This window comes from Crocuta crocuta, unplaced genomic scaffold, assembly GCF_008692635.1.
Source record: "Crocuta crocuta isolate KB4526 unplaced genomic scaffold, BGI_CrCroc_1.0 scaffold164, whole genome shotgun sequence".
Taxonomy (NCBI): Eukaryota; Metazoa; Chordata; class Mammalia; order Carnivora; family Hyaenidae; genus Crocuta; species Crocuta crocuta.
Window position 1 is genome coordinate 4,664,531 of NW_027530016.1, and position 23,251 is coordinate 4,687,781.

Consider the following 23,251-nt stretch of genomic DNA (forward strand, 5'->3'; position numbering starts at 1 on the left):
GTCTCACAGAAATTTTAAGGCTCGCATCCTCTGATGGCTTTCCTTCCCTTGTTTCTTGCTGTATGTTTGCACTTAAAAAAATCTTTTAGGGGAGCCTGGGTGGCTCAGTTAGTTAAGCATCCGACTTCAGCTGGGGTCATGATCTCTCTGTTCGTGAGTTCAAGCCCCACGTTGGGCTCTGTGCTGACAGCTCAGGCCTTGGAGCCTGCTTTAGATTCTGTGCCTCTCTCTCTCTCTCTGCCCCTCCCCTGCTTGCACTCTGTCTCCTTCTCTCTCTAAAATAAATAAAAAACATTACAAACAATTTTTTCAAGTATCCCCTGGTGAGTGAGGAATTAAGCATGCCAGTTTATTTTGTCAACTTGCAGTGCTCTTCAATGCAATTGGAAGAATTCCGTGAGACACACTTTTGCCCTAAAATATTTTTTAAAAAATGTTTATTTATTTTGAGAGACAGAGGGGGTAGAGGTGCAGAAAGAGAGGAGAGAGAATTCCAAGCAGGTGTGTGCTGTCAGTGCGGAGCCTGATGTGAGGTTCCATCTCACAAATGTGAGATCACCACCCGAGTTAATATCAAGAGTCAGATGCTTAACTGACTAAGCTACGCAGACACTCCTGCCTTAAACTATTTCTTAAGTCAAGTCAACCCAATCCAGTTGTGCTATCCTCATTTCCTGGGAGTAATGACATTTTTAGAAACCGTGTGAATCATGTAACATACAGGGGTCTGCTGGAGCTTGCTCAGCTGATTCTGATGCAGAGCTTGCTCTGCATATCTTCTGCACAAACTGGCCAGGGTGGGAATATTTGCACCGTACAAGATGGCAAATACCACAAACCTGGGCTCTCTCTCCCCATCCCCTCATTGGTGAGCTAGCCTCCTGGCAGACATCTGTGGGAAGATGGTTAGTCTGGAACGAAACCTTTTCCAGTAGCACTTGGGCACTCAGTATACCTCAGCAGAGGGACTTTATCAGCCTAGCTGAGCACTCCCTGCAAAGTCAGGGAGTCGAGTCTGAGAGAACATAGCAGGATTCAAGAAGTTCCAACAGCAGGAAGTCAGGTCATAAAGGCACAGAGCACAGCAAATTCCAAGGGAGATATTTGGAGAGTGCCCACTTGAGGAGGTACTGCCAAACGGGAGCTGGAGAAAGTGCCAAAGCCCACTTCAAAATTAGCTGTGGGTTTTAGAGAATGAACGAGGAGAGTAGATGCAGAAAGTTTGTGTTTTCTTTCTTTAAGGAGCTGACCTTGCTAGAGCTGGGGTGAATCATTTATTTCACCCCCTGTCTTCCCCCAACGGGGACCTGACACATATGCTCGACTACCAGGAACGGCGGCAAGTACAAACACCTGCTGTCACTGCTAATTACCAGATGCCCCCTCCCCTCCAGGATGCGGGTATTGCTTTAACACCTGGGCAGAGGTAGCTGACTCAGTTAGAACCAGATAATGTTGGCAGAGCACTTCCTGCAGATACCTGGATCATTAATCAGAGAAATAGTGCTTCGTACCTGGGAAGCAGGGCCAGGGAGAGTCTTTTACTTCTGATGAGCGGGCGTTTGTTACAAAAAGAGCATAAACAGACTTCCTTAACTTTCCTGCAGTTGATGTCTTGGAAGAGCCTGATGTGAACTCATTTGTTTTTGGGTAAAATTTGTTGCCTGAAACGTTAAGGAAAGGTGTCCTCACCAGGTTGCCTCCTCTGTAAATGACCTTAGTATTTCTGCATGATCGGATTGTGCATCTATTTATTTTAAACCCAGGTACTTTAGCAGTGTGGGCATCAGGGAAGTGACAGCTAAAAGGCTCTGGAGAACACTGTTTAACAATTTCCCTTTCTTTTTTACTATGCCATGCAGCCTTTCCAGGGTTGGTAATTTATTGTTAGAGGAATGATAATGGCAAAATTTCTTAGTGTTTTCTAGGTGCCATTGTGCCGGGCCATTTATGCATCAAGGGCTGCATAAAAATAATCTCATCTAATTCTTATAACAACTCCATGAGCAAAGAAATCCCTCTGACCTCCCCATCCCCAATTTACGGGTGAGGAAGCTGAGGCTCAGAAAGCCGTCTGTCCTGCCTGCCTGTTTTGGTGCTTTTGAAGTCACTCAGGAGGGGGTAATCTCTTGGGGTTTACCTCCGGGTGGGGATATTTTGACATTCTTCCAATTTTGACTCTTATACCTCAGGTTCCTTAGGTTTTCAGCCGATTTGTGACCAGGACCTCCTCTGTCTTCTTGGGGCTGTGGGTCAGACATGAGGCCTGTACTTTCAAGGAAGAGAACTCAAGTTCAATACCCTGCAGCATGGACATGAAATTATATCAAGATCAGATGTGAATTTTGACGTTGAACGAAGTCACTGCTTTCCTGGTTTCATGCATCCATCTCTTTACGCCATTATTGTAGACTATGTGATAAGTGTTAGGAATTTTCTATTTGGGTGCACTGCAGATATTTAAAGGATTTTCATAATTATTTTAGAATAAAGGGATCTGAGAAAGTCTGTGTCTTCCATTCACAAACTTGCATATAATTTCCACCTTTAAGATAATGAGAAAGGAAGTCTATTTCATCTAAGGCAGCCTGGCTAGGAAACAAAAAGCAACACAACAGTCCTTTTGAAGCAATAAATCTTCTTCGGAGGAGTGTCTTCAGGGAAGACATAATCTAAAAGGGACCTTGGTTATTTATCTGCTGCCGTTTGAGGTGATAACCAGAGTTAAGATTTCCTTGGAGCAAACGCTAATCACACAACTTTCACCGCAACATTTAAACATCAACAGAAAACTATTATTCTAGGAAAAATTTGGGACTTAGTTGAACCTCTTTCTATGCACTGGCGTTGAAGAGGTTACGAAATCAAGATGACAGAGCCCAGGTTACGAAATCAAGATGACAGAGCCCAGGGGAGTTTTTCGGGCAGTGAAAATACTCCGTGTGATGCTATAATGCTGGATACATGTCCTTATACAATTGCCCAAACCCATGGAATGTACAACACCAAGGAGGAAACCTAGTGTAAACTACAGCCTCTCGGTGATTACGATGTGTCAGTGAAAGTTCACCAATTCTGACAAATGTACCGCTCTGGTGGGGATGTTTATAATGGGGGGGGGGAGGGCTATGCATGTGCAGGGACAGGGGATATATGGCAGCTCTCTGTACCTTGCTCTCAATTTTGCTGTGAACTTAATTAAAACTACTATTAAAAAATAAAGTCTTAAAAAATCAAGGGGAGACAAATCGTACCGAGTAGTGTCTCCCCAAAGGTGGGCTAAGAATACTTACATTAGAATAACATGGGCTACCTCTTAACCATGCAGGTTTCGGGGCACCTAAGTGGCTCAGTCAGTTAACCGTCTGACTTCGGCTCAGGTCATGATCTCACAGTTTGTGGGTTCAAGCCCCGCGTCGGGCTCTGTGCTGACAGCTAGCTCAGAGCCTGGAGCCTGCTTCAGATTCTGTGTCTCCCTCTCTCTCTGCCCCTCCCCCATTCATGCTGTCTCTCTATGTCTCTCAAAAATAAAAAAATTAAAAAAAATTAACTAATAAAAAAACCCCAAAACCATTCCAGTTTCTAGAGCCCCACTAGGCCTATCGAACCACAACTTCTGTTCTTTGGATGACTTTCAGATGGCTTTCCCCCCACTACTGCTTGGGAGCTACCGGAGTAGAGAAAAAAAAGGCCTGAGCCCTATTGTCCAAAAGACTTGAATCTTGACATTGTCATTTGGTAGTAGTGTGACCTTGGGCAAGTGCTTAACTCCTGGGTGTTCCAGTGTTCTCACCTGTAAAATGACAATAATACTATTTTTCCGGGAAAGGATGGATGTCATGAGTAGCAACGGCCTGGAATGGCACCTGCTGTATTGTGAACACTTAACCTATAACAGCTACTATTGTTATTCATGCATCACCATGGTGAAATAGCTTCTCCTCATGCCAGTAGAGCTGGGAGCCTTGTAATAAATCATTTAACATTTTTCATCAATTAACTTTTCAGGGAGCTACTTGAAAAGGAGAAGGAAGCAAGTATTCGCATAGAAGCACACGTCTCCCTGGAAAGGTCTTCCTTGAAGCCATGGGCACCTGTGGCCTGGGGGACGCTGCCTGCCAAAACAGTGGTACCTAAACTCTAGAAACTGCCAGAAACTCCTGGGATGCTTGTTCTACATACACATTCTGGGGCTCCACTTCACATTGGGCATATCAGATCTTTGGGGTTGGAGAGCCAGGATCTGTAGATTCAGGGCCAGAAACTCCAATGTTGGTTTTTAGGAAGCTTTCAATCACAGACTAACTTGGGGAAATTACAGCCCAGAGTATACAGTGTTTTATCTTGCTGATGTTTTATCTTTCTTTCCTTCCTTCCGGTCTGAATGCTGAACCCAGGGAGTGTGATTTCCAGCGGTAGTGATACTAGTTGTAGTAATAATAATACTTATACCTAACATTTCTCGAGCACTTCCTATAAGCCAGGCATTATTCTAAACTGGACACGCATGACTCTTTAATCCCATAGCAATACTCAAAGATAGGTATTCTAATAAGAGACTCCGAAATGCAGAGAACAAAATGAGGGTTGCCGGAGGGGTTGGGGTGGGGGGAAGGGCTAAATGGGTGAGAGGGATTAAGGAAGACACTTGTTGGGATGAGCACTGGGTATTATATACAGGGGCTGAATCACTGGAATCTACTCCTGAAATCATTACAGCACATATGCTAACTAACTTGTATGCAAATTAAAAAAAAAAAAGTAAGACCAAAAAAAAAATCCACAAAACCAAACAAACAAAGATAGGCATTGTAATTACCTATATTTTATAGGGAGGAAGACTTAGGCACAGATGTTATGTGCAGAGCAGACTCTGGGAGCCTGTGCTCTTAATCACTAGGCTACCCTGTATTTCTCTCGTTCATCAAAGAGGAGTTTGAGAGTGGACTAAGAGACAACCAGCCCCTTTGTCCAGCAGATCTGTTTCATCTTCAGTACCAAAGCTCCTCTGGGGTGATGGGGTAGGGCAGGGGAGGCCTGGCAAACAGCCTGTGCATCCTGGAGCAGTGTCATCAGGTAGTAAGGACCAGATGGTGCTGAGAGGCCCTCTCCCAGCTACTGGAGCGTGCTGACCTGTTGTGGGAGTCACGGGGAGAGCCCCAAGTGTTGAGTCCGTAAGCATGACTGGGAGCCGAAGGAAACATCTTCCAGGATCAGCACCGCACTCCTGCAGGGAACACAAAGATCTTCCCGCTTGGAATGCCCCACACCTCAATTTTCAGAAGTTGGAGCCCAAGGCTTCATTTACTTTCTGTTCTACGACTCTCCCTTCAAAACTGGCAGGTATTTCCGCCTTCAGTGTCCCTGAAGATAAGCACACAGACTCTTCATTATCACTGTTTTTATTAATAATTGCTAAAGTGAACTCGGAAATGGCAGAAACCAATCCCAATGAACACAGTCACCTTGCAAGGGGGTCGGCAATCTCAGGGTTTTCATTCCAGCTGATGTATCTGGGATCCTTTTCTTATAGACTCCTCAGCTCAAGTTCTCTTCTTTTATGCATGATCTCACCAAGCCCCTACAGTCCCTCAGCCTTTAGGGGCTCTGGGAAATGGTTCTACACCAAGAGTGCACAGCAGAATCTTCTAGAGGGCTTGATATAATTGCCGGGCCCCAGGCACGGGTTAGGTCTGCGCTGGGGTGGAGAATTTGCATTTCTAACCACTTCCCAGGTGCTGCTGATGCAACCATCCTTTGAGAACTGCTGTTCTGGTAGACACAGGCCTACAGATATAACTCAGAAAGTCAGTAATTTGAAGGCGGGAGGGGTCACCAGATAAAATACAAAATGCTCAGTTGAATTTGAATTTCAGATAAACAAATAACTTTTAAATGTACACATGTCCCAGATATTGCATGGGACAGACTTATATTAAAAAATTACTTGTTCCTGATCCGAATTTCAAATTTATTGGAGTGCCTGTTTATCCTGCATTTTTATTTGCTAAGTCTGGCAACTCTATTTCAAGAGCATAGTATTTGCAAGCATCCTGATAGCATAAGAGCTACCCGGTGACTCAGGCTCTTTTCTTTAGGTATTTTCCTTCTATCGTCTAGCTCTCTGGCCCTGAAATGGATTTCATAACTCTGAGATGGGTCTATCCCATTCCAACCTTCCCCTGAGTCACCCCTCTAGGACCTACCTGTTCACGTAGCACATTCTAGGGTTTACCGTACCCTAATCCCTTGGAGCTTACTCTTGCCATGTCTTCTGAGTGGAACACTCCTTTTCTGTATCTGAGTCTTTCAATATGCTTTATGAGTCGGGATTTCAGGCCAAGGCGGGAGAGAAGGTGGAGCGCACAAGCACACAGCTCCCTACTTTGCTGACGCCAAGACTGGTCCAGCTGAGAAGACTCCTAAGTAAGGTCAGAGATGGGCAGTGTGTCTACCCATGCAAGCGAGCCTGATGACTTTGCTGTGTGGAATAAATGTTAATAACATATTGTGTGTAAGTGCTGTTCCAAGGATAGTTAAGGATTGCAATTTATGTTAAATTTTAAAATCCCATTACTGCGCCTGTGAAGGCATTTCTGAAGTTTGAAGAGCATACTTGCTGGGATGTGTCAACTTCAGAACATTGTTCCTAAAAGCACAGATGTCTTTGGCATTGACTTTAATAAGGATGATAGTGGCAAGACAGATAAGGAAATTATTGAATTGAGATCAGTCTCATGGGCCTTCAGTGTAGTTAGAGTTTAATGCCCAAGAGTTTGTCGGCCACTTCCAGTAATTTCCAAAAGGAGAAACTGTATTTGAACTCACAGCCCAGCATCCTTGTGAAGACTGCAGAGTTTGGGTCTGACAATTTTTTGCAGATTTCTGGAGTGAATATTTAGAAGGACAACATAGTTCTCTTCTTTCAAATGCTAATAATTCCGATTCAAAGGGCAACTTGAAGCATTTTTCCAGGAATGCAGTCCTATTTCCAGACACTCTAATAAAGCTAATCGGAGCGGAACCTGGAGACTTTATTTTTGTTTTTCTCTGAGGAATGGATTCCTGTTAAGTATTTGCATTATATGTCTGAAACCTACCATTGTTTGAGAAACAGATGTCAGAAGAGAATGCAATCAAAAGCAAGAAGAAATGACTGTAGCTGAGAACAAATATTTACTTTCATATGTTATGGCTATGTATCTAGTGGCTTCCCATAATAAGTCACCAATGAACAAAAAATCAAATAAGAAATGTGACTGTTGTTTGTGTACAAAAATGTTATTACTCACTTCCCATTGGAAGTGGCATGCATTTTGGGTGTATTCCCATGAGTTCTGATATACTGGGCAATGTCACTCAAAGGCTCTTGCCTCATCATACTATTAAGCAGTAGCAGGCATCCGCAAAAAGATAGCCAAGATTTTCTGGTATTTTCTGTGGTCAAGGAAAAGGGCCATTTCTGCTCCAGAGAAGTGAGCCCATGTTCTCAACCCCACTGGCGCTGTGCTTTTGCCTCGTACAGCACACGATACAATGCTATCTGGCAATAGACAGGGAGAGCAGAGATTTGGAGGGTTTAATAAACATTAGAGATGAAAGGTAGCATGAATTTTTTTTACCCAGAAAGCCAGTCTACTCTATTCTTGCTATACAGTCTGGGAGCTGATGAAATGCCAAATATAGCAGCAGGGAAAAATAGTACTCGGTTAATAAGTTCTTTACTTACATTCCACACCAACAAGCTATTTTGTTTGTTTGTTGGGCTTAACAGATTATGCCTTAATTACAAGCCATTAGCCTGTCATTAATACATAAAACAGTTTGGATTTCATAAATATATATATTTTTAAGTTTATTTGAGAGAGACAGAGACAGTGTGGGGGGGAGGGGCAGAGAGAGAGGGAGAGAGAGAATCCCAAGCAGACTAGCAGACTCTCACTGTGAACTTGGAACCCTGTGTGGAGCTCAAACTCACGAACTGTGAGATCATGACTTGGGCCAAAACCAAGAGTTGGGTGCTTAACCAACTGAGCTACCCAGACATTCCATAAATATTTTTGTATATTATTCAATTCATTTAACATTTTAGTAAACAGAAATAATATCTGATTTAAGTGGAATACTTAAATTAACTGACTTCATGCCACTTGGGATAGCTCAGCCCTTCTGACTCAATTTAGCAGAGCAATGAGGGTTGGGGTAGGGATGGGGGGGGGGTCCTCTGGAGTCAGACTGCCTTTATTCTAGTCCTGACTGCCTCTTACTTGTGCATGGCCTTGAGCAAGCTATAAAGTTCTTTGATTCTCAGTTTCCTCATTAGTCAAATTAAGGCAGTTTTATTACCAACATCCTAGAAATATTTTCAGCATTAAGTGAGATAATCCATGTGAAGTGACTAGCACAGAGTGAACACTCAATAAATATTAGTTAAAAATAGAATAAGATCAAACAAAATTTTAATTGTCTTCACTATATCTGATGGATCTCTTATTATATTTTGCAGTTATCGAATGAAGTGGAGAGTGTATTCATTACCTAAGAAAATTTAACCAATGAATATATGAATTTTGGAATAAATGTATCTTATACACTGATAAGGGATTCATTGGATACCAATAGTAAAAGTATTAAGGGCATATTTAATAAAAATAAAGATCCTTATATTCTGTTATTCTAGAATAAACTTTTGCTTATCGTTTAAAGCCATAAAGAGAATGGTACAAAATAAATGTAGTTTCATTTGGCTTCCTTAAAAATAGTCTTTCTAATCTTATTATTTTCACATTTATTAACAGGCTTTAGTTTTTAAAGAAATACTCGAGGTCTATGATTTTTGGACTCGGGCGATAGCACCATTAAGCCTTTGGAAAACAAGTGAATGGAAACTGCACTCTTCCAGGATGTGGTTTCTGTGGTCTGGCTCTTTATGTTGTAGCAGTCATGGCTTGGTGGGGAGAGAAAGTGGGCATGGAAGGAAGTTGGGCAAGGTAGTGAGGTTGTGTCAGTGGTAATCTGAGTGGTTAGACCACTCAAACTAAAAATTTAGGGTTGGTGTTTCCTGGCTGCAACAGTGTTCTTTGATGTAGTCTCTAGTCTTTATGCCGGGAGAAGTCCAAGAATGAACCGATAGTGTGGTGGATAGGAAGGAGGTAAGCTAATGGAACGCACGGAACTATGTATCTTCTCTGTCCCTTATTCGCTTTCCCGTTGAGCAACTTGAGGACCTTGTGATTTTTTTTTTTTTTTTTTTTTAACTTACTGGAATGGGCACTCACTGCTACTTCAGTCATCCCCTCTGTGGGGAGAGATAAAGATCCTATCTTGGTAATTGTTGCTTCCACGAGGGACTCTATGTAAGCTAACAAACATTCTCAAAAATAGTTTATGCAAGAGTAAAATGTATCACTGGGTGTTACGTGTAAATGATGAATCACTAAATTCTATTCCTGAAGTCATGAACACACTATATGTTAACTAACTTGGATTTAAATTAAAAAAAAAAAAGTAAAATGTATATTTGCTGGCTGACTTATTCTGGGAATTGATGTGATAAAATTGACTTCATATCTTGAAAGTTTTGCACAACCTAATAGAAGAAGAAGCTGAAAAGCTTCTAATACATCTAACCACAGGTCTGGGCTTTCTCCCGTATCTCAAAAGTACATGTTTACTGTGTCTCTTACCCATTCACCTCATTTCCTTTTGTTTGGTCAAGTGCTAATGTCATTGCTTTTGGATATTTCTAAAAGGGTCGCTAGGCTTGCTTTGTTTATATGTTTTATATGCTAGCACATATGAAGTCATACTCAAAAAAACTACCATTATCAAGCACTTACTATATATACTTGGTATGCTGATTTCTTTTCAGGAAATCTTATGTATGTTACTTCATTTAAGTCTTGTTGCAAGGCTGAAAGATAGACATTCCTTCCATTCACAGTGACTCTGCAACTCAGAACATTTAAACACTGTGCTCAAGTTTCAACATGTAGTGAGTGGTATTCAAAACTAATTTAGCTCAACTCAAAGTCCATGCTCCTTCTTTAGGCTATGAAGACTAAGAGCTTTGTCTTTTTAGAACTGGATTACTCATATAGAGCCCAACACTGTTTTTATAGTATTTTGCTGTCTTTCCAGACAATGCTATCTTTTTCACACTCTCAGTGAATTTCAACGTTGTTTAGCTTCTGCACAAATCAAGATTCTTTCCTCTACATTTCAACTATGGAAAACTGACCATACTATTTGCAGCACAGTTCAAGGCACTGTAAGGCCTACAAAAATAAGTGAGTCATGGCCTATAACCTTAGGAAGTTGTATTTTAATGGGAAAAAAGTGAGTATGATAAGGTCTGCTTACAAATGTCTATAATATAAGATAGAATGAAAGTACCATTATTTAGATATAATCCATGATAGGAATTTACAAGGAGAAGGCAACCACAGAATCTTCTCCCCTGTGGATCTTGGTTGAGGTTTGGCTATTTGCAGAGAAGGAGGACCAGCGAGAATGTTGGTTGGCCCCATGTCAATGGTTGAGTGTCACTGCCTATCTCTGTTCACACCTATGTCTCATAGAGGGGCAGGGATTCCTTATGACTAGCTGACAGAGAAGGAGAAAACCCAAGCTTGGTTTCTCGAATGGGTTGGCTTGGCATGGTTGTGAGTGTCTGCACTGACCAGGTGCTGCAAGATAGGCCCATTTTGAAAGACAGTAGAGTGGGGACTTCTCAGTGGACACATCTTTGGGCCTTGTACCTGGTAGTACACTTCATGTGGAGAGAGAAAACATCTGAGGTAAGGATAAATGTGGACTTCTGAACAGTGGCAAAATGATTTAGCTGATTGATTATGTTCTGGAAGGAACAAGCTTAGCAGATTAGGAATAAATAGGTCTGAGCAAGGGGACCTATGGGATTAGCCAGAGAGTGGAAAGAGATTTGCATCCTGCATTAATACGTACTAGAGAATTTCAGCTATGGAAGAGGCATTACACAGCAAAAGAATGACTCGGCGAGTTTATATCAGCCAGAGACACATGCTAAAGTTAGAAACAAAAGGATTTCCTGATGGATTGGATGTGGAGTATGATAGACAGAGAAGACTCAACGATGAGTCCAAGATTTTTGGCCTGAGCAACTGGAAAAATGGAGTTGCCATTAACTGACATTGGATGAAGAAGATTTTTGCATAAAGACTAGGAGTTCAGTTTGGGACATGTTGGTTTGAAATATTTATTAAGCACACAAATGGAGATGCGAATAAGCATTCTAGATATTTGGATCTGAAGTTAGGGAGAGAAGAGGTTAACCCAGAGTACAGGAGTCATGACATTGTGGGAAAAAAATTACAGAAATGAACAAAGAAGTCTTGACTGCTGGATTGAGGGACCCAAGACAAAGCCTTTCCCTTACCTGCATTGCTCCTGTGTACAATGAGAGGACAGAGTGTGTGCGTGGTAAGCTTTTGTCAACTTGGTAATTCAGATTCTGGGCAAAGTTTACAGAGTAAGAAAAATTGAGAGCTTGGGCATTTTTAAGGTAGAGTCAGTATACAGAAACTTCTAGCGATCACCCATTTCTGATACATCTTTTTGGGGGGAGCACATGGGAGCCTAATACTTTGCTTCATTAAGCCAGGCTTATATGAGCAGTTCTGGCTTTTGGGTTGTGAGATGGTTGCCACTGCTATGCTGAAGCATTTAACTGCTGGCACAGGAAACTCCAGTGTCCCCTTCCCCTGCAGCAGTGAGCATAGAATCATGAGAAGCAGGTGCCACAAGATGGAAGTAGGCAGACCACCGAGCCCCTGCACCTTGCCCAGGTGTGCAGCAGACCTGGGTGTGTGTTCCGTTACTGAGATTTTGGGGTGGCTTGGTATCACAGCACAGGCTACCCCGACTGATATAGTCTGTCGGTGGCACACCTGTGGTGGGAAGTCATGGAAATAAGGATCTGGTCTTTGGAGAGGGGAGAAACAAAATTTTTACAAATGTCACAATTTCCCTCGGGGTTCTGAAGAACAAAGATATTTTTTCTCCCATAATTGTGCCATTATTTTCAGTTTTTAGTTCGGTTTATACATTGTTTTTCACTAATGTTTCCCTTTTTTCCCCTCTTCCTTTGTGTTGCCATCGAGACCCATAAGACTTAGTCTGGTGACAAAAAATCTATAAATATTTACAACTCGACTTCTCCAGTTTTAATGAACCAGGCGATTAGCAGAGACCCCTAAGTTGCTTAAAGATGCTACTCAGAGTGAAAGTTCGCCTACTGAACAATTAAAGAATTAATTCACTGATGGTTAATGGAGTTTCCAGTGTACCTAACCAACATTTATTAATGATAATGATGACTTTATGTTTTTAAAGCTTGTCAGTTAGATTTAAAATATACTACACACACCTTTGTCTTTGTCTTTTTTGCCCTTGGGGGGTCAGGCCTGAGGATTAAAATTTACATGAATTTGGAGGGAGGAATAATTTTATGATGCATGGTTTTAATCATGTGATGCTGTGTACTCCCTCATCATTTGTCTTCCATAATGCTGCAGGGGAAACATGCCACTGAGTTTTGGACTACATAAGTCAGATATGCAACATTTTGTGGAGTTTGTAGTTGACGCTTAGCAAATATTGGTCTGAGTCTGATCTATATAAAAAGCTCAACAAAACCACTAAAATAAATAACAACAACAGCAACAAAATACAGAAACAAACAGACAAAAAAATCCACCCAATACATTTTAGTGGACAAGGAATTTTGGCACAAAGTTAAACAATGAAATTCAGTATAGTACGCATTTGCTAGTCTTTCAATACCAACAGCTACATTTTATGTGAAATCTATGAAACTGGCCAATTGATAAAAGCAGAAAGCTCATTACCAAGCAAATACAAAAAAGCTATTCACCTTTGAAAGACTGCATTTTCATTATAGAAACAGCAGAAAAGGACCTAGAAAACTAATGAAAAAAACATAAAAATGCAAATTACTGAAGCTAATTGGTTGTGTCTTCAAACATATTCTGAATTATTAATTTATAAAGGAGTAAATCTCTTCCTTTAAATATAAGGAAATGGTATCCTTCTCTCATCATTGGCATTAAAACTATAGCGTTCCATTCTTCTTTAGTGTAATTGTACTAAAATTTTGTTGAAGGGGCAAAGAGGAAGAACAAAAGAATTCCAATTGTTTTTCAAAAGTTCTAAACTCTTCTGTTGAATAGCTACTTATATGTTGAATCACCAGCCTCTCTATACAGTTAATAAAGAACCAAACTGAAGACACGTATATTAGTAAGTTCTAAGAGGGTCAGTATGATCACTTCTGTTTGGTTCACTGTCACATACCAAGCATTTTTCAATGTCTGGCACGGAGCCATTAAAACAACTCTCATCAAGGTAATCAACATTTCCAGCTTGACAAATCAGTAGTAAGACCTCATCCCACTTGGTATTTGACACAGGTAACTATTTTTTTTCAAAATGCCCTCTCCTTTTGGCTTCTGTGATACTGCTTATTTTCTCCCTACTTCAAAGGTCATTTTTTCTCCATCTACCGGCTCCTTGACCTCTTTCCAACATTTGGAGGATGCCAGGGCTCAGTGCCTCACTCTCCCCTTTGGTGATAGCATTTAATCCCATGGTTTAAAATACCATCTGGCTGTTGAGACTCCAGAATCTTTCTGGGAGCTGTAGACTTGTATATCTAATTGCTGAGTCAACATGGCTTGTTACGCACTGAATGGGATTCCAAATCAATCTGCAACAACAAGGATGAATCTCAAAAGCATTGCACTAAGTGGAAGAAGCCAGAAGCAAAAGACTGCATACTGTATGATTCCATTTACAGGACAGAATTATGGTGATTCCCAGTGGCTTGTGGTGAGGAACAAGATGGACTGCAAAAGGGCGTGAGGTAGCTTTTTGGAGTGATGGAAATACTGTGTTTCTTAGTTGCAGTGGTAGGGTGATGGTTACATGATTATATACATTTGAAAAAACTCATTGAATATCCTCTTAAATTGGGTGATTTTTTGGTGCAAATTATTTGTACCAATTATTCTTCAATAAGCTCGATTTTTAAACATGCTCAGATGTCTTCTCATTGTAATTAGGATAAAATAAAAATACTTACCATTCTTCAGCTGGATTGATTTTTGTTGCACAAAGTAACTGAACTCCTTTCCATTTCCATGACTACACCCCAACTCTTCTCTTTGCCTGGAAATTTCTTTTTCTGGATATTTGAATGGCTAACTACATTTATTTCAGAAGTCAGTCTCTGAGAGAGACTTGTCTCTGGTGTCTAAAATAGGTCTTCCCTCTCCTTCAAGTCAAACTCTATATCATCCTATTTTAAGCACTTAGCACTACTTGAATAGTCTTGCATATATATTTACTTTTGTTTTGTTTGTTCATTTTCTCTTTTCCTCACTGATCTACAAGTTTCTGGCAGAGGGGCGCCTGGGTGGCTCAGTCGGTTAAGAGTCCAACTTCGGCTCAAGTCATGATCTCACAGTTAGTGAGTTCCAGCCCCACATTTGGAACTGTGTCTGCTTTGGATTCTGTGTCTCCCTCTCTCTCTGCCTCTCCCCCACTCATGCTTTTTCTCTTTCTCTCTCCCTCCCTCTCTCTCAAAAATAAATAAAAAATTTAAAAAAAGTTCCTGGCAGAAATGGCAACTGTCAACTGGATTCACTGCTGAATTTCCCAAGCTAAGGCCAGGATTGAGTATATTGTAGGTATTAAATAAATAGTTGTTGAATGAAAGAATAAAGAAATGAATAGCAGAAACTTAATAAATGTCTGTTGACTGGCTGACTGAGTTCTAAACAATTGTAAAACACTGGCACTTCATACTTAATTGAGGCATATAGTGCAAAGTGCGGATCAATGACGGTAATGAAGTATGTACTTAAAACATGCACATCCATCAACAGGCATTTATTAAGGTCTATCTGTATGAGTGTCACTGAGCTACATGTGGCAGTCACTTATTTTGAAGGAAATATTCTGTCAATCATTTCCACCCATTTGTTCAAACTTCCTCAAATGACTAATTGTCTTGGAAAAGCTTCCTGGTTCAAACTTCTACAAGAAACCTGTAGAAAGTGTGGAAATAAGTCATTTTAGTCATTTGTGTGTGTGTGTAGAATTTTGTTCTTAAACTAGTTGTTTGGAGTGTTTTATGGATATCTTTGTTAGATTTGAGACATTCTGAAACTAAGTATTATTTTCTCTAATAAATCACCCTTGGCACAGGAAAAATATACTTAGTTTTTGTAAGTAGGTATAGTCTAAAAAATAATCATGGGACTAACTCTATTTTTAGAACATAAGGAGTGGCCGTTCCTTGGATACCTGGAAGTATGAAGAACTGGGTCCTAAGTGACCATTCCACTGGCGCCTCCCCTGATGAGCATTTTGGTAATGCTTACTAAAGTATCCTACAAATTAACTCTGAACACATGTGTTGTTATGTGTAAACAAACTTGAACCACCCTATGCTACTATAGCTGAAGGAATCGTACTTAAAAATAGAGCAGTTAAATCGCCAACAAGAAACACGCACACACACGTGGACATGCACACATGCCATGGAAAACAGAACTCTTTTTTTAGGATAGTTATGGTCTAATGTTGATTTTAGGACCTTTCTTGCTTTGTTTTGTTTTGTTTTGTTTTGATGGACGCATGAGGCCAAATCAATCAGAAGGCAAAGAAAGCCTCTTTCTGAAGTTCAGGGTGGTGCTACGCTGAGCCCGAATGATCCGTTGCTGCAAGAGCACTCTTCTGGAAGGAGAGGTTGAGGTGGAAGCAGGTGACAGCAGTAGGTAGGAGAGGAGTTCAGTGATGCTGATTGCCTGTCATCTTTGTTCTAGATCCTCCAACTCTCCCTCTCCTCCAGAGCGAATAATTTATATTTAGTGATACAGATCATCAAAAGTTCTTGGTAATTATGTGTTCCAAAGTAGCACCAGGTCATGGAAAGTAGCAGTAATTCAGCAACTTCATGTATCAAATGGCGGTATATCATGAGTGATCTGAAGTGTCAAATCCTCATTGTAAATATTTTGCTGTAATTCATATTATATTGTTTGCTACAGAGTCTGGAATTTAGCTTCCTTTAGTATCATCTGAAGAGAAACAAATGGTTTTATTTAGTAATCAACATGTGATTAGGTGAAATTGATTAACCTATGTCATTTTCTTTTCCTTCCCTTCTAAAGACAAAATAGCATGTACTGACTATGTACTTTATGTTGAGCCCTTTATAAGTGACATTTAAAAAAATTCAGATGCCCAATGTTCTTGGATCTAAAAATTGAGGTAATAGTGCCGTGCCTTTGCCACCCATTGAAGCTGTAATCTCTTGCCTCTAATTTTCAAGATTTTTTTCAAGCTGAAAAAAATAGTAAAAGCCCCTGCCGTTATTTTTTTTTGCCACCTCAAAATAGATAACTGGTCTGTTAGACCACCTTTCTGGAGTGGGCATTGCTTACCAGTTTTGCTTCCTGTCCTTGACTGAAGCAGTTTAACTCTGGATTTATGAGGAAAGCATAGCATTATTCGAAAGCAATTGAAATGACACTCCAGAATGAGAACCATGAACAGTGTCCTATTCATTTGTCTTAAAAAAAGACTTACTAGAGCAATAAGGGAAAGAACATGATAAAAATAGGTACTACTTGCTGTCCATTTGCAATCTGTCAGGTGCCAGAGCAGAAACTTTCAAATAATCGCATGTCATTTACAACCACATTTACGACAACATGTAAAGTAAGTGCTCCAGAGACTCGGATGGTTAGTTTCCTGTTCTGAGGATCAAATATAGTTATGAAATGCCAGAGCCAGGGTCTGAGGCAAGTCTATCTTCTCGATTTACTATACTATAATATTTCCACTTCAAGATACTTATCTATGATGTACAGTGATATTCTTGTAATCATATCTTTGTCTCTTTTCTGCTTGAGTTCAGATTTTGTGTCTTTGTTTTAGCTGACCTTGGTCTAGGATTGTCTTTAGTGTATCTTAAGCCATTCTTATGCTCTGCTGTCTTTAAAGGGGCTGTGCCCTTCCTTCTATCAGGGCCCATATTACTAATTATAAAAAATGATCGGACTATTGTCTATAATAGCTCAAAATTCAGATTGTAAATATACTGCTCACTAACCTGTTAAAGAACACTATCTCTTGTGCTTTCTTTTTCTTTCTTTCTTTCTTTCTTTCTTTCTTTCTTTCTTTCTTTCTTTCTTTCTTTCTTTCTTTCTTTCTTTCTTTCTTTTTCTGTTTTCTCCTGGCTTCTGGTACTTTCTATCCTAGGATTTTTGGGTTTTAAGGTCCTGAAGCTCTCTCTCCATTTTTAAGCATACTACCTGCTGTCTTTGGGCGCCCCATGGTCAGGATTCTGCCCAGCTGTGGATGCTGGAGAGGAGATTTTGAAGGGAGGGGTACTTTTGGTTGGCTCAAAGCTGAAGACGGATAATTACTATCACACTTCTTGCAGAATGCAGCTAAAATCCTTGGCTGGGAATAGCAGCTATGGGTTCTATGTTTTGACCATTTTATGTCCACTAACTGTGCGAGCTACACAATGAATGTTGATTTAAAAAAAAAATCCAGACTGGGTTGTCTACAATTTTGCAATTAAAAGTGTCACTGTTACTAAACATTTCTGCATTTTCCATAACACTCATAAAAATTAAAAACTGAAAGCCTTGAGGGGCGCCTGGGTGGCTCAGTCAGTTGAGTCTGACTTTGGCTTGGGTCATGATCTCGTGGTTTGTGGGTTCAAACCCTCATCGGGCTCTGTGCTGACAGCTCAGAGCCTAGAGCCGTCTTCCGATTCTGTGTCTCCTGCTCTCCCTGCCCCTCCCTTGCTCATGCTCTGTCTCTCTCTGTCTCTCAAAACTGAATAAACATTAAAAAAAACATTAAAAAACCTTCAAGTCTTGAAACTTACATTATGATAAAAATAAATGTTTAAGGCATTATCTGAAAAATCAAGATTAAATTCAAGCTGCAACAATGTATGTATTTGACTTTTTGAAAGCCACTTGTAATACATTTCATCAGATAATTTACTAATCCTAACTCAATTTTAGGAATATTTTTAGACTGTCTGCCATCCATTCGATTCTGAGCTGGAAATTGGCATATGTAAAGTAAGTATAAAGCAATTTCCTCCACTCCAGGAATTTTTAATCTATTTAGAATATACTAATAGATAAGTGTATAGATCTATGTGGGTATGTGAATCGGTTAGTTAAAATTCACGATATTATATGTTTTTTTTTTTTTTGAAGAAGGTATCTGGACAATTAGTGCAGTAGAAAGTCACAATATGGAGAGCATTTTGAATGACATCTTCAGTGTGTTAACCCTTCTGATCATCTTCCTCAGCTGTGAAGCTCAGAATCAGTTTGGAAAAAAATAATATCCTCAACAAAACAATTTTAAACTTATGGCTTTTTGGTATCTACTATTATTGCTTTTCTCTCCAGGTAATAAAGGGGCAACGTGTTCCTTCATCCTCTTCATGCTCTGGAGTCACCGAGCCACTTTTTACCGCCTTTCCTGACTTCCTGCCAGTTGCATCTCTTTTCTTATTTGGGCTTTCCTGACTGCATTCCAAAGGGCCGACCTGAAGTCAACTTATGTAGCTTCCTGGGGAAAATAGTGTCTTTCCTAGTCTTTTCATCTTGTTCTCCAGCTTTCGGCTGGAAGTTTAATTCACTAATTGGTATATTTCTGTGATGTCCCCACTTTAGAATAGCATAAGGTAGCCTATGCCTCTTTTCTTAAAAAATATTCTACAATTTTAGAATTCTAAGTTGCCAACATGTGCATGGAGCACATTTCTAAAAAAAAAAAAAAAAAAAACACATGAGGGCAGTTGACACAAATCTGCTAATAGGATATTCAGAATTTGTACTCTAATAAAAAGCCAAAGCTGCATCATTAGCTGAAAACTGTTACTTTTCCTGATGAAGTCACAAAACTTCATCTCATGCTGTATTTAATGCTTTTGTAAAGAGTAAACTTTCTAGAAATAGTCTGAAAATGCGTCTAGCCAGAATACTGGAAAAGGAGTGTGGTACATTATGAATCAATATAAATTTATTTCTGAGGAAAGCAAAATGGCCAGATGGACAACAAAAATGTTTCAAGCACTATAAAATGGATGGAGTTCCAGAAACCAGATAATTTTGTATAAAATGCCCTTGGAACTTGTCTTTCCCATGATGGTAAACAGTGGGAAAAGACTAAAAATACAGAAAAAATTATATTCTGAGAAGCATATTAAGTGAGAGAAATGATAATGTCATTATTGGTTCTATAAAGACACTCTTGGAAAAATCAACTTCTACAACTAGTGTGAAGCTTAAAATGGTGACTCCAGGTCTCTGTGGGCAATGAGAAACAATGGGAAAATCACATCAAAAGGTTTGGGGAAAAAAATCTTAATAAAACTAAAAGCAGGGCGCCTGAGTGGCTCAGTGGGTAAGCGTCCAACTCTCGGTTTTGGCTTGGGTTTTGATCTGGAGGTTTGTGGATTCGAGCCCCGAGTCAGACTCCACACTAATAGTGTGGATCCTGCTTGAGATTCTCTCTCTCTCTCTGTGTTCCTTCCCCCATGTGAGCTCTCTCTCTCTCTCTCTTTCTCTGTCTCCTTTCAAAAATAAATAAACTTAGGCATGCCTGGGTGGCTCAGTCAGGTAAGTGTCTTGACCCTTGATTTTGCTTCAGGTCATGATCTCACAGTTTATGAGTTCGAACCCTACATCGGGCTCTGTGCTGACAGTGTGGAGCCTGCTTGGGATTCTTTCTTTCCCTCTCTCTGTGCCTCTTTCTCTCAAAGTAAGTAATTAATTAAATAAATGAATATTTTAAAAATAAATAAACTTTTAAAAAGCTAAAAACAAATCCTGAAATCACACTGGCATATGTGGCTAAGAGGAGGTTGCTTCACTTTTTGTCAGGGAAATGCAAATCAAAACCACAGTGAGGTATTACCTGACATCTGCTAGGACACAAGAAGCAACAGCTGTTGGCAAGGATGTGGAGAAAATTAAACTCTTGAGCACCACTGGTGGATATGTAAACTGGTGCAGCCACTCTGGAAAACAGTGTAGAGGTTACTTGAAAATTAAAAATAGAATTACCATATGATCCAGTAATTCCACTACTGGGTATTTATCCAAAGAAAATGCAAACACTGATTTGAAAAGATATATGCATCCCCATGTTTATTGCAATATTATTGACAACAGCCAAATATATATATAATGGAATATTACTCAGTCATAAAAAAGAAATGAAATCTTAACATTTACAACAACATGGATGGATCTAGAGGGTATGATGCTAAACAAAATAAGTCATTATCAGAAAGACAAATACCATATGATTTCATTCATCTGCAGAATTTAAGAAACAAAACAGGTGAACAAAGAAAACAAGAGACAAACCAAGAAACAGACTCATAACTGTAGAGAACAAACTGATGGTCACCAGAGGGGAAGTGGGTGGAGGATGGGTGAAATAGATGAAGGGATTAAGTATACACTCATGATGAGCACCGAGTAATGTATAGAATTGTCAAATCACTATACTGCACACCTGTAACTAACATAACACTGTATGTTAACTATATTGGAATTAAAGTTAAAAAAAAGATGAGGTTGTGCACTCATTATTATCATTATTCTGATAATGTCCCTGCTTATGGGCTATGTATGCTTTAGGTCTCTGCTCAGAGTAACTGCTCCAAGAAGCCTATAAGCTTTTACTACTCTCTTAAGGTTTGGCCTTTTACTCTAATTTAGAATTTCCTAGTCTTGACATTTTTTATTGATATGTTAATATTATTGATTTTATTTACTGGAAGCCATTTCCCATCTTTGTATGAATAAATTTACCATATATAACATATGCATTTGATCACCTGAACATGATGATGTATGGATTACAGACTTTTAGGCTAACTGATCAGAGATCTCTCTGATGTTATTCAAGCTTTTGCTTATGTAGAAAAATAATGTAATTGATAATGATGAATATAAAAACAATTAATAATTACACCCAAACTATTCTTTTAGAATATGATTTGAAATATGTAAACAGACAACTTACTATCAATCAGTCTAAAAATTCAGGTAATACTTTTTTTTTAATACTTCACACCCAGCATTAAGCCCAATGTGGGGCTTGAACTCACAACCCCCAGATGAGATCAAAAGTCAGATGTGGTAAGTGACTGAGCCACCCAGGCTCAAGTATTATCCTTGAGGTAATACTTTTGAGGATAGGATAAATTATTTTTTCTGAAATCTTTTGCCTCTGAGCGGCTGCTTCTCCAAACATTTGTTTTGAGAAGTCAGGCAAATTATTTAACCTATGCCTCATATCTTCTTATCTGGAAATGGGGAAATTAGTAGTGCCTACCTCACAAGACTATTTGGAGGATGAAATGAGTGAATACTTTTAAAGTGTTCAGACCAATACACAAGTATTTAAACATGGTCTAAGTGTTTGTGTATTATTTATCTGTCTCTCTCAATTCAATGACTATCTCTCCAGCTATGTCAAATATGGTATTATACCCACCCATATAACTCTTAGATTTCATTTATTGAATTTTTTGTTTATTGACATTTTATTTATTTTAAATCTTTTCTTCTTTTCTTTTTTGCTTGTTGCTCATATTTTCAAAACAAAAAAGTCCTTAGATATCCTAAATACAATTATTTTATATTCTGTGTTCACAAAAACCCTCAATTTTGTAATACTTGAATTTAAATTCTTGGCTTAAGGGTTTTGAATTATACCGGAAGAAGAGAGTTATCCTGGGGACCCATACAAAAGTTGATATTTGGCTGAGAATTTTCAAGAATGTTTTTCTTTTTGTTCTTCACCCAAAACGATGGTTCATTCAGGTAAGGAGATTTAACTCACTGCCCTATGGAGCTGCTGGTGGGCAGAGACCTATTTTTACCTCACTCTTTCTCTGAGGTCAGAGGATACAGGTCTTTATATAGGGGTTTTTTAATACTGGGATCTCCTCTTCTTTGGTGGAGTTCTCTCTCGTCAGCTCTGGAAAGCCTTGAAAAAAAAAATAAAAGCTCAAGTGCTCCTGGATTCCCCAAATGCCCTTGGAGCTTCAGCTGACTACTTTATTGTATTTTTTTCAGTCTAGTTCTTAAACTTATTTCTAATTTTCTTTTTTTTTAAATTGAAGTAAGAACACAACATGAAATCTATCCTCCTGACATATTTTTAAGTTTGCAATACACTGTTGTTGACTGTAGGCACTATGTTGTACAACAGATCTCTAGAACTTATTCATTTTGCATAATTGAAACTTTATACCCATTGAACAACTACTCCCTGTTTCCCCCTCCCCCAGCCCCTGGCAACTGACCATCTGCTCTCAGCTTCTATGAATTGGCCATTTTAGATATCTCATATAAGTGGAATCATACAGTATTTGTCCTTTTGTGACTAGCTTATTTCATTTAGCATAATGTCCTCCAAGTAGGTCCGTGTTGTTCCATATGGCGGGATTTCCTTCTTTTTTAAGGCTGAATAATGAATATTATACAATGGAATCATTGTATGAATATGTTTCCCTTCTTTATTCAGCCTTTGATGGGCATGTAGGATGCCCAACATTTAGGATGTTTCCATATCTTAGTTATTGTGAATAAATGCTTCAAAAGATGTGGGAGTGCAGATATCTCTTTGAGATCCTGATTTCAATTCTTTTGATTATATACCCAGAAGTGAGACTTCTGGTTATTATTAATTTCTTGAGTAACCTCCATAGTCTTTTCCACAGTGGTATCATTTTACATTCTCACCAACAGTGTGCAAGAGTTCCAATTTTTCTACATTCTTGCCAACATTTTTTATCTTTCATGTTTTTTTAATAATATCCATTCTAACAAGTGTGAGATGCTACCTTATTGTGGATTTGAGTTGTATTTCATGATGATTAGTGAACTTCTTTTCATATTTAGACTGATTCAGGTCTAATGTTCATTTTTAAAAATTGGGTTATTACTATTATTTTATATCAAGTTATAGGAATCCCTATATATTTTGGGTGTTAATCTCTTATCAGGTATATTTGAATAAATGTTTATTTGCTGTAGGCTCTTAGACCATTCCCAGAGACTTTAAATGGTTGTTCTGTTTACATGATTTTTTACCAATCTCTCTGGGAGTGGGGGAATGTTGAGTC

The 23,251-nt window shown here is 39.2% G+C and overlaps 1 protein-coding gene across 8 annotated transcripts in view; it reads right to left on the minus strand.

The window, feature by feature from the left end:
• The window catches only part of LOC144231725 (uncharacterized), a 374,679-nt gene that overhangs the window by 28,817 nt on the left and 322,611 nt on the right, over window positions 1-23,251 (minus strand). For 3 of the 8 annotated variants that reach the window (XR_013335163.1, XR_013335158.1, XM_077764290.1), the window contains 2 exons: window positions 20,023-20,125; window positions 15,970-16,142 (listed from right to left, as the gene is read on the minus strand). The exons of the other annotated variants lie outside the window; for them this stretch is intronic. Coding sequence is in view for 1 of the 3 variants with exons in the window: in XM_077764290.1 (XP_077620416.1) it covers window positions 16,107-16,142; window positions 20,023-20,125 (139 nt within the window). In the remaining 2 variants the exon portion in view is untranslated. Of the gene's footprint in view, window positions 1-15,969; window positions 16,143-20,022; window positions 20,126-23,251 lie in introns of those variants that run through there. 8 annotated transcript variants of the gene reach the window in all.